The 12,283-nt window shown below is 42.3% G+C and overlaps 1 protein-coding gene across 2 annotated transcripts in view; it reads right to left on the bottom strand.

The window, feature by feature from the left end:
* Window positions 1–12,283, bottom strand: part of pdzd7a (PDZ domain containing 7a) — a 103,640-nt gene that overhangs the window by 60,426 nt on the left and 30,931 nt on the right. For both annotated transcript variants that reach the window (XM_078565160.1, XM_078565159.1), the window contains 2 exons: window positions 11,338–11,398; window positions 4,310–4,807 (listed from right to left, as the gene is read on the bottom strand). In XM_078565160.1, the coding sequence (XP_078421286.1) occupies window positions 4,310–4,807; window positions 11,338–11,398 (559 nt within the window). The remainder of the gene's footprint in view (window positions 1–4,309; window positions 4,808–11,337; window positions 11,399–12,283) is intronic.

The raw sequence follows: 12,283 nt of genomic DNA on the forward strand, positions 1-12,283 counted from the left end.
GTTTGACAGGTGCAAGCACAAATATCTCTGTCACATAACTGGTTTAGATCCATCACCAGATCTTGCTGAACCACATCAAGTACAATCGGACATTATTTTGCTCTTCCAAAACCACACACTTCCAGGATCCACCTGACGAGCAAAGATAAACCTGGCTTCTATTCTCCACTACCAACTATCTACTTAAATCCTCTCTCCGACTCCCTTCCATCCCCATCTCCAGCAAGTGCGAGGAGCTCAGTAACTTCTGTTCAGCTGCCTCTTCCACTTCTGCAACCCGACTGCCAACTTGCCAACCAAGCCAAGCATCCCTCCAGGCTCCCACCTGTATTAACCCCGATCCTATATCATTCTCCTATCTTCTTTTATGTTATTTATAAGCTTAACTTATCCATAATTCACCTCCTGATTCCTTCGATTTGCCTGGCCCCCACTTGTCTGGATGAGTGCAGTTCCAACAACACTCAAGAAGCTCAACACCATCCAGGACAAAGCAGCCCCCTTGATCAGCACCCTCTTAAATCCACCACCTTAAATGTTCACTCCTTCCATCACCAGTTCACAATTGTAGCAGTACTTACCTTCCGTAAGCTGTACTGTAGTAACTCGCCAAGGTTCTTCAACAGCACCTTCCAAACCCACAACTTCTGTTACCTGGGATAACAAGGACAAAAGGCAGATGGGAAGACCACCACCTGCTGCAAGTGCCCTTCCATGTCCATCCTGACTTGGAACTATAGGCAGTAATCCCCCCCCACCCTCCTGTTGGGGGGGATGTGCGGGAGTGGGTGCAGGCAGGCAGGTTTCCGATCGGCGCCCCAGGTCAGGCGCCATTTTATGTGGGCAGGCCAATTAAGGCCCGCCCAGTGTGATGTCCGCTCGGAAGCGCTGTACGCACCCTGTGCGGGCGGGGGGGGGGGGAGGGGGATTCCCTGACATGGGAGTGCGCTGTTTCACACATGAACGTGAAAGAGCGCATAGATCTCCCTGAGGCAAAGAGCTGCCTCAGGAAGATCGGTGGAAGTCATAAAAATTTTTTGAAGGGTAGAAAAATTTTCCTGACATCCCCTCATGTGACACTGTCACATGAGCTGGGACATGTCAATTTATTTTATTTAAACATTTTATAAAATTTTTAATACCCTCATGAAACCTCATCTCGCCCACATTTGAGGTTGCGTGCTTTTTCTGAAGGCTGATCCGGCTGTGCGCCTGCCGAACTGAAAATCTAAATGACACGGGGTGACGTCGGGACGTACTCCTGATGTCACCCTGCGTCATTTTACGCGTTGGCGAGTGGGCCCCGCCCCCTGCTCACCGGCCGGAAGATGCAGCCCTATATCACCGTTCCTTCACTGTCACTGGGTCAAAATCCTGGAAGTCCCTTTCTAACAGGCTTGTGGGTGTACTTACACCAGGTGGACTGCAACAGATCAAGAAAGTCACCACCACCTTCTCAAGGACAAGTCGGGATGGACAATAAATGCTGGCCTAGCCAGAAACACACATCCCATGAATGAATTAAAAGAAAATTCCAGTAAACCCAACTTTCCTTCTTGACCCCCACACTAAAACTGGCATTATAAATGGTTTCTTCTGAGAAACCATCCCTTCCCTTTTCAAAATTGCCATAATCACCCTTTCTTCAAAAATCTACCCTCACCCCTCTGTCCTTGAAAATTTCTACCCTATGCCTAACCTCCCTTTCCTCCCAAGCCGTTGATTATGTTGTTGTCTACCAAATCTGTGTCTCTTTTTTCCACAACTCCATGTTTTAATCTTTCCAATTAGGTTTCTGTTCCAAAACACAGCACAGAAATGGCCCTTATCAGTCACAAATGACTTTCTCTGTGATCTGTGACGATGATGCATTCTGCTTCCTTGATCTCTTTGCAGCATTCGACATAGTCAGCCACACTATCCTCCTCCAATGTCTCTACTCCACAGGGACTGTTCTTGCTTTGTTCCACTGTTGCTTATTGAAGCATAGCCTTGACAATGATTCCATTCTCCTTCCTGACTACTGCCTCAAATTGAACCAAAATGATTGCAACCGTAGTATCTTTTCCAACCCTGAGCTGAGCTTTTGATCCCATTGCCTCTACTATTTCACTCCATAACATTTTCCCCTGCCTTTGCTGCTGTCCCAGCTGATCATCTGGTCTGACCCATGCCCTTGAAGAACGTAGACCCAACATGACTGAGGGCATGATCACTGCTGGTGATATAAATGGAGAGACAGATACATAAGAGACCAGAGGACTGGAGAGGTTTGGCAGGGCTGTAGGGATGGATGAAGTTACAAAGATAGGGAGGGGTAATATCATGAAGGGATTTAAACATGAAGATGAGAATTATAAATTAAAGATATAAGTCACCAAGGTCAGGAGTAATGAGTTAGTGATCTTAGTGAGAGATAGGATAGGATCGGATCCAACTTCAGCTCTTCCAAAACCCTGTTGGTCCTATCCTCTCTCACACACTAAGCCCACTAATCCCATTACTCCTGTCCTTGCTGATTTATATCTCTAATTTTCATTTATACAGCACCTTTTATAGGTAGAGAACATTCCAAAGTACTTTATAGCCAATGAAGTACTTTTTCTGAAGTGTAATCACGATTGTAATGTAGAAAATGCACCACCCTATTTGCATACAGCAAGCTCACTACAGCAATATGATAATAACTAGGTAATTTGTTCCAGTCATGCTGTTTGAGGGTAAATATTGGCAGGATACCAGGGAGAATGCCCTTGCTCTTCTTCAAAATAGTGTCATGGAATCATTTATGTTCACCTGAAAACTATTTCATCTGAAAGAAGCTACCTCTGACACTGCAGCAATCCCTCATTATTGCACTGGAGTGCCAGTCTTGATTTTTGTGCTCAAGTCTCTGGGGTGGTACTTGAACCCACAATCTGACTCAGAGGTGAGTTGCTACCCACTGAGCCAATCTGACACTCTGGGCCCTATCTTAAGTCTGTGTAATTGAATGGGTTTTGATAAGTTAAAATCTAGCCCTCTGTATAGCACCATGGGACTTGTTTCAGTTGATGGTACAATGTTAATACACAAAGTTTTCTATTACCCATTAATCTGAAATCCTGCACTGCCTTCTTTAAGGTTTCATAATTAATTTTGTGTTGATATTTAATGCTTGTACACTTGCATGCTTATCTTGCATTTCTTAACATTTGAGTTAATTTGCTAATGCCATGCCTCCCTTCCTTATAAACTTTTGTTTCCCACATTCTCTGCAAGTTTATGTATTCTCTGTCTAATCTCCTCTTCAAGGTCAGCCACTGTATCCGGATTATGAGAAGCAGTGATTTGAGGACTGATCCCTGTAGAACCCCACTAGTCACTGAATCCCAAAGCAAGTAAAGCTCCTTAAAGCTTCTCTATCCTAACCTGGATTTACATGCAAAGATTTTAGGTCACCCTCATAACATTAATATCACTGAACCACTAAGATATGTGTGTTGCGGTGACTTTGAAGCAGTCGGATTAGAAAAATAGATTACTTCATTAAACTATTAAAATAATAGTGAGGAACAGTACATACTTTATCTTAACATTGATCATTTCATATTTACTCCGTCTCCTTCCATCAGCCTATGCAAACAGCATGACCATTTCAAGGACACGAAGTTTAACTATCAGTGTTGATCTGTAATATCTCATTAGCCATTCTGAAGTTGAATTTGTTGCAGAATCACAGCCAATGTTTATGAAGCAGTTTTCCGGTTATAACTGACAAGAAAAATAAACCATAAATGCTGGAAATCTCAGCTCAAAGTTGATAAAGCTTGAATTACACTGCAAACCAATCAACATCTGTATAAAGAAAAGTTAATGCTCAAAAAATAATAACTTGCTTTTCCCTTTACAGCTACTCACTGGCCTGTGATTTATTTTCAGCATTTTATGTTTTGATTTCAGTGTTCTATTTGTTATTGATTTACAAATAAAATACTTCTTGTTTCATCAGCTATTAATAAAAGCAGCTAGCAATCATTTTTCAGTCAAATAATTTTAAAACAATAATTAAGGGCTCCTTCTCCAACCGCTATTGCTTTGATCAGTTTAAAATGTCTAGGACCAAGTTAGCCTTGGTTTAGGATCTTTAATACAGGTTACAGTGAAACAACAGAAATAATCTTTAAAAAAGTGTGATTTGATTAACTCGAAACTCTGATACTTCAAAGATAGGTAAATATAGTTAAAAATGAACTTCAAAAAAGTGTTATAGAAACCTTCGGAAACTGATACAAAGAACCTGTGATTTGCTGCATTTAAATAATCTCACCTCCAATCGTAATATAACTTTGTGATCGACTGATTGGTTTCCTTGGTTTGCTTAGGGCCATCAGCACTGCAGTTTTTGGAGAGTGCAAAAGTTCATCAGCAGAATCCCCAGTGGAGTAAGTTCTTTGTTTGATGCGAGTTTCTTGAAAACTCTCTGATCTAATGGCTGTCTCCTTCAACAGTACTGTACGCCCAAGTGTCCGGCTTCGCTCTGTCACCGCCTTTCCTGTTCTCTGTTCACCTGAAACGTCAATATTTGAAGAGGGAGACAGCTGGAGGTCTGTCTGTATAGCAGTCTCTATTGTCTCTAGATGATTGTGCTGAAGAGATTTGGAGTCCTCTGTGGAAATACATACATCTACCATGTCAGTTGAACTGTGGGTAGTTGGGAGGAAGACCTGTAAAGAATCACTCATGGAGCTCAAAGGTGTCCCAGATGAATGAGATGAAGTGGAAGAATTTGTGTCTGAGCCAAAACGATGAGAATGATTATTTGTCACTGAAAAAACAAGATGGCACTGTAATTTAGCATTAGGAAAAGTTATCTGGAAGATAAAGGTTGTAAAGAACAATATTTGCATTGCAAAACCTTTGAATAACTTCCTTAGATGATTCTCCTTCCGAGTGTTAGTAAAATATTTATAGATGTATGTTTGATCAATCTATATGTATATATCATTAGGTAGCAAATGTAACCCCTTTATGCAAAAAGGGAGACAGAAAGCAGGAAACTGCAGACCAGTTAGCTTAATAGGGAAAATGTTAGAAGCTATTATTGAAGATGTTATAGCAGGATACTTAGAAAAATTCAAGACAATCAAACATAGTCAATATGGTTTTGTAAAAGGGAAAGCATTTTTAACCAGTTTATTGGAGTTCTTTGAAGGAATCACATGTGCTGTGGATAAAAAAGGTGGATGTACTGTACTTAGATTTCCAAAAGGCATTTGATAAGGTGCCACATCAAAGTTTATTGCAGAAAATAAAAGCTAATGGTGTAGGGGGTGACATATTGGCATGGATAGAATATTGGCTAGCTAACAGGAAACAGAGAGTTGGAATAAATGGTCTTTTTCTAGTTGGCAGGGTGTAATGAGGGGTGTGCCACAGGGATCAGTGCTGCGGCCTCAACTTCTTACATTTTATATAAATGATTTGGATGAAGGGACCAAAGATATGGTTGCTAAATTTGCTGATGACACAAAGATAGGTAGGAAAGTAAGTTGGGTTAACTGCGTGGGCAAAGATCTGGCAAATGGAGTGTAATGTGGGAAAATGTCTGGTTTGGGAGGAAGAATAAAAAAGAAGCATATTATCAAAATGGTGAGAGATTGCAGAACTCATTCAGTGGGATCTGGGTGTCCCAGTGCATGTATCACAAAAGGCTAGTATGCAGGTATAGCAAGTAATTAGGAAAACTGATAGGATGTCATGGTTTATTGCAAGGGGAATTGAATACAAAAGTAGGGAGGTTATGCTTCAATTGTACAGGGCACTGGTGTGACACATCTAGAGTATTGTGTACAGTATTGGTCTGCTTATTTAAGGAAGGATGTAAATGTGTTAGAAGCAGTTCAGAGAAGGTTTACTAGACTAATACCAGGAATGGGCAGGTTGTCTAATGAGGAAAGGTTGGACAGGCTAGGCTTGTATGCACTTGATTGCGACTTGATTGAAACCTTTAAGATCCTGAGGAGTCTTGACGGGGTGAATGTGAAGAGGAAGTTTCCCTCTTGTGGGAGCATCTAGAATTAGGGGTCACTGTTTAAAAATAAGGGGTCGCCCATTTAAGACAGATGAGGAGAAGCTTTTTCTCTCAGAGAGTTGAGAGTTTTTGGAAAAGACGGTGGAAGCAGAGTCTTTGAATAATTTTTAAGGCAGAACTAGGTATATTCTTGATAAGCAAGGATTGAAAGGTTATTGGGAGTAGGCAGGAATGTGGAGTTAAGATTATAATCAGATCAGCCATGATCTTATTGAATGGCAGAGAAGGCTCGAGGGGCCGAGTGACCTACTCCTGCTCCTAATTTGTATGTTGTATAAGCACATGTTTTTTAACTAAACCACAAGGGGAGCTTTTCCTGGGTCTGCGTCCAGGAACACTGGATTGCCCAGGCACAAAGCATCTCAGAAAATTAGGTAGGTGACAGAGCAGCCAGACAACCTGCTTTTCACTACTTTAAATGGAACGATGGGTTCCTTTACAGACATGCACTCAACCCAGTTCTTTTTCTGATACTTGATGTGCTTAGACAATCAAGTATCCCATGGCGCAGAATATCAAGCAACACTAACCAGCTACCCGATGCCTAGTTTGGGTTCTGCCAGAATTACAGGGCAGAATTTTCTGGCCCCATCACGACAGGGCAGAGCCGGAAAATACGGTGGGTCATTCAAAAGTCTGTTGCCTTCGGCAGGACCAGAAGATCCCGCTGATGGGAGGGGCCATAAAGTTCCACACATGGTTCCAGACCTCCTTATAGCCTCGATGCAAACGTGGGCAAAAGAGCTGAATTCCAGAGGTGAGGTCACAATGATTGTCTCAATATCAAGAGATGACCCAATAATATTGGAGTCAACAGGGTTCAAAGGGAAAGCTCCGTATTGGCTGGAGTCACACATGGCATGAAGCAAGGCGACTGTGGTTGTTACAGACCAATCATTTCAGCTCTAGGCCACTACTGCAGGAGTTCCTTAGGGCAGTGTCCTGAGCTCAACCATCTTCGATTGCTTTATCAATGATCATCCCTCCATAATAAGGACAGAAGTGGGATGTTCACTGATGATTGAGGCATTCAGTTTCATTCACAATTCCTCAGATAATGAAGCAGCCTGTGCCCACATGCAGCAAGACCTGGAAAAAAATCCAGGCTTAAACTTGTAAGTGGTAAGTAGCATTCATGCCAGGCAATGACCATCTCCAACAGGAGGAAATCTAACCGCCTCCCATTGATTGCATTTCCATCTTCATATTTCTCACCATCAATATCCTCAGCGTTACCATTTATTAGAAATTTAATCAGACCAGCCACATGAATACTGTGGCTACAAGAGGAGGTCAGAGGCTGGAATTCTGCGGTGAATGATTCATCTTCTGACTCTCCAAAGCCTTTCCACCATTTACAAGCCGCAAGTCAGGAGTGTGACGGCGTACTCTCCATTACCGAATAAGTGCAGCTCCAACAACACTTAAGACGCTCAACACCATCCAGGACAAAGCAACTGCTTGATCGGCTCCCCATCCACCACCTTAAATATTCACTCCCTCCACCATTGGTACACACTGCAGCCATAGTTTGCCATCTACAATAAGTACTGCAGCAACCTCATCAAAGCTTCTTCAGCAATACCTCTCAAACCCTTGGCTTCTACCACCTAGAAGAATAAGGGCAGCAGGTGCATGGGAACACCACGATCTGCAAGTTCTCCTCCAAGTCACACACCATCCTGACTAAGAAACATATCATTGCTCCTTTATCATGGCTGGGTCAAAATTCTAGAACTGCCCCACTCAACAGCACAGTGGATGTACCTTCACCACACAGACTGCAGGGTGGTTCACCATCATCTTCACAGGGCAATTTGGGATGGGCAATAAATGCTGGTCTTGCCAGTGACACACAAACATTCTACAAATGAATTAAAGAAAAGATCCAGGAACATCGTCCCTTATAGTTTAATTAAAAAGCAAGCACTTATGATTTAAACAAGCTGTGATCAGGCAAAGGTTTATAAATATTTGTTAGATTATGCTTAATATCTATTTACAATTTGGCTTCCTGGGCTGTACCTGCTGAAGTACATTGTGCGTTGTAGAACCTGCTTGATTTTCTTTGTATTGATTTCAATGCGATGAAAGTAGGGCAGGCGATCTGTTGGTTATGATTTTCCAAAACTATAGATTCTAGGATAGTTCCAGCGGACTGTAAGTTAGCAAATGAATCCATTAATAAAGAAAGGAGGGAGGCTGAACATAGGGAACTACGGGCTAGTTAACTTGACGTCAGTCGTCACGCTGATCTGATTGTAGCCTCAACTCTACTTTCATGTCTACTCCCTATACTTTTGACACCTTTGTCAATCAAGAATATATCGAACTCAGTCTTAAAAGTATCCAATGACCCTGCCTCCACTGCTCTCTGGGGAAGAGAATTCCACAGACTAACAATCCTCAGAGAAAAACTTTCTCCTCATCTGTCTTAAATGGGAGACCCTTATTTTTAAACTTGTCCCCTTATTCTAGTCTCTCCCACAAGGGGAAACATCCTCTCAGTAGCCACTCTGTCAATTTCCCTAAGGATCTTATTAATGGCGCAATTGCCTGTCATTTTACGTAGCCCATCCAACCTTATGGTTGGCGGACGGGAGAAGTGGCCAAGTGGCCTTTACATTTTTCATCAAACCTCATCCAAGGGCAGGATGGGGTTTTCGTTATTAAATAAAACAAAAATAGAAATCTGTGGACAGCATTTTTATAATCTATATGTTCTTGTGCCTGATTGTGATGCTTGGACAATTTTTTTCCTGATTTAAAAAACTTTATTTCCTGGGTTTTGGGTCTTCAGCTCCCTGAGGCAGCTCTCTACCTTCAGGGGACTTCTGTCAGCAATCGCCCACGTCGACATCATTGCCCACCCTCCCCCCTTCCCACTGTCTGCCCTCCTCCCGCTCCCACCCCGGCAGCGCTGAGCTTTTCAGCCGTTAACTGGCCAGCCAGTGTGAAATCGCGGTCGGGGGCCAATCGCGGTCAGCGGTCCGTTTCCCGACCGCTCCCTGGCCCGCCGATCGTGCCCACCTGCCAAGTTGAAAATTTAGGCCTACATGTTTCAACAAGATCACCTCTCATTCTTCTAAACTCTAATGATGCCCAGCAGCCACATCCTAGTTTGATGTGATTGCTCAAATACTGAGGCAACAGCAGACTAGTGCAGGAAGAAAACAGCATAACTGCTGCCAAGATAGCGAGCATTTTCCTGCATGATGTGCTAAGCATGGTCACACGCCAACTGCTCAGTGAGTGGTAACCTTCGCAGTTGCGCTACATCTCGGCATTGAGATCCGGCACCTGTAAATCTACATATGTGCATTTGATGGCAACCTGCACCGTGGAGGTGCCCGCTGTCATGGCAAAGCCACTTGCACAGTTCACCTGCTTCCTTCTGTTCAGAAAGAGCACAATGGCCCTCCTCTGGCAACTCTCTTATGCAGCAGTGGATGGTGGAACTGGAAGATGTTACAGATGTTGCCTGCTGCACCCTTGAAGGATCCTGATTTAAGGAAATTCAGGGCCACGTCACCTTCACATCTACTAGCAGCGCCTTCCTTGTACTGCTCTGAGGATGCAGGTCTAGTTGCAAGAGGTGGCAGAGGTCTGTGAGAATCTCCTTCGCAAAATGCAGATGTTGCCTATGCTGTTCCTGGCTTAGTTTGAGGTTAAGAGAAATGGTCACGGAAGACCCTAGGTGGATAAGGTTTCCTGTTGAGAGCCCTTCCCCTACTCCTCCTACTACAGTGAGAAGCTTGTTATCTTCTTTGCTACCTCTGCTCTATTGCCCTCTCATGCTGCAACCTAAGGGGGATGGTAACTAGAGCATACTGAGTAAGAGCTGGTGGTCCAACTAGAACTGGTAAAGTCAGGTCAAGGGCCTTCTCCATGTGAAAAACCACTCCCTGTCGATTTCCACAACTTTAAACATCTGTGCAATACACCAAGCATCTCAAACTCAAAACAAAGCCAGTAGAAAATAATCAGCAACTAATCTGAATGTGGGTGATAATCCCTTTAAATAGCATTGACCGGGAGGGTTCTTCTTGCTGCTGAACACATGTTCAGTTGTGCTACTGAAATCAGGTGCTAGCTTGGAAATGATTGAAAATGGCAGCGCTGGCATCAAATCAGTGTTCCACAATGACTGACCCCACAATCTGCCTATTTCCAGCACAAGCTCTGTACGCCGGCACTAATGTCCTCAACAAGATGGCAATTAGCACATACTACATCAGGAGTATGTGTGCACGGTGCAGATGACATTTTGGTACCAAAGTACTGAAACTACAGATGCTGCGGAGCCCAATTTTACAGCCTGTATTTTTTAGCATTCTATTGAAGTGTAATATGTAGTGAATGACAGACTGATACAATATATGGGCACATGCACACAGCTAGAATTTCGAGGGAGGTTTTCCAGTGGTAGATCATCGGACCTCCATAGAAATGGCTAAAACAAATGTTTCTTTAGATTGTTTCTCTACAATTTTAACTTACCTTCTACCAACATTCTAGCAGGATCTTGGGAGATCCGCTTAGAAACACAAAGACACAATATATAAGGCGCAAGTTTCCTATTTCAAGTGTAGTAAGGGGAAAAAGGTAAGTAACCAGTAAAATCAAGGCATAAAAACAGAAAATGCTGGAAAAACTCAGCAGGTCTAACAGCATCTGTGGAAAGAAAAACAGAGTTAATGTTTCAAGTCTGTCTGACTCTTCTGAGCTAAAAAGAAGTAAAAATGTGATGAAATTTATACTGTTTAAGCGGGGTGGAGCAGGTGAAGCTGGATAGAAGGCCAGCGGTAGGTGGGGGCAAAGGAGAGGTTGACAAAGATGTCATAAACAAAAAGACAAAGGGGATTTTAATGGTAGTGGTAAGGGATAGAGGTGCTGAAAGTGGCATTAAGGTAAGAAAGCAGAATGTAATAATAGCAGGACAAGGGTAAGTACTCTGATAAGAACAACATGAACAAGTGACAGGTGGCCCTTGTGTGTGGGGGTGGGGGGGAGGGGGGGGTGGGCACGACAGTGGTGAGGCGAAAAGATCGAAAATAGGATAAAAGGTGGGGATAAAATGATGAATAAAAATGAAAATCAACTCTACAGAGAGAAAAATATACCTTAAATCCTATTCTATTTGGTTAAAGGAATGTGACAAAACAAAATATATGAGTGAATAAAGCTAAGCAGCCTTTCACATCAGAAGATTGACAAGCAGTGCTGGATGGTAATATTTATTGAGGCTTCTGTTTTGTACTTACATTTAGTCAGCCAACTATATTCAGCCACCATTTCCTTGTATGCTGGATATTTGCCAACTTCCTGAGCAAAGACATGAAATACATCAGTGATTTGACCAAAGTGTATTTAGAAGAGAATCTGATCTGAGAACCTGCTAAATAATAAATTCCCTAAAGCACTCTTCGAAGTTGAAAAGGTATAGGGGCATATTACATGGCAACAGCACATAGAACTGCTGCAAATACTAATAACCTGGGAACTTTTTAAGTATCCGAACATTCAAAATCATTCTTGCAGACAATATAATCCCCTCTTCATTTATGTTATTTAAATGCTCTTAGTTCTTCAAGTTAGTTTGAATTCAGCAATTTTCATCTTACATTCTGATTTAGAACCGGATATATTTTTCTGAATGTATTGATGGCTATTTACGTTAAAGCTACTTGAATGTTGTTGAAAAGAGAGACACATTGCTGAAGCTTTTTGTCTTGCACTCGGGACAAATGCAAGAATGCCAAATTTCAAACAACCCTGACAATTTATACCACAGAAGAAAAGGACACCCTTTTATATAAATTGGTTGTGATTGTTTGAAATTTAGAATTCTTGCGTTTGTCCTGATGAGTGCGAGATGAAAAGCTTCAGCAACATGTTTCTCTTTTCAGCAACATTCAAGTCTGTACATTAAAGATAACAATGGTTCTATTCTAAAGTAAAAAGAGGATATTGGAAACATGCAATAGGTCTGAAATTATCTGTGGCAAGGAAACTGGTTAACGTTTCAGGTCCATGAGCTTTTTTGGCTGGTGACCAATCCGCTGTCATGAAGCGGGTCAGTCGGAATTTTTTTTTGAGAAAGCTGTGTGGTACCATTTTTACACAAGTTCATCTTTTTAATGAATTTCAACCAGGTTTTTCAGGCCTCAAGAAACCTGGCAGGTAAAAAGGTGAGAAAGGGCTCAAAAT

The sequence above is a fragment of the Cetorhinus maximus genome, chromosome 20 (genome assembly GCF_964194155.1).
Source record: "Cetorhinus maximus chromosome 20, sCetMax3.hap1.1, whole genome shotgun sequence".
NCBI classification, from domain to species: domain Eukaryota; kingdom Metazoa; phylum Chordata; class Chondrichthyes; order Lamniformes; family Cetorhinidae; genus Cetorhinus; species Cetorhinus maximus.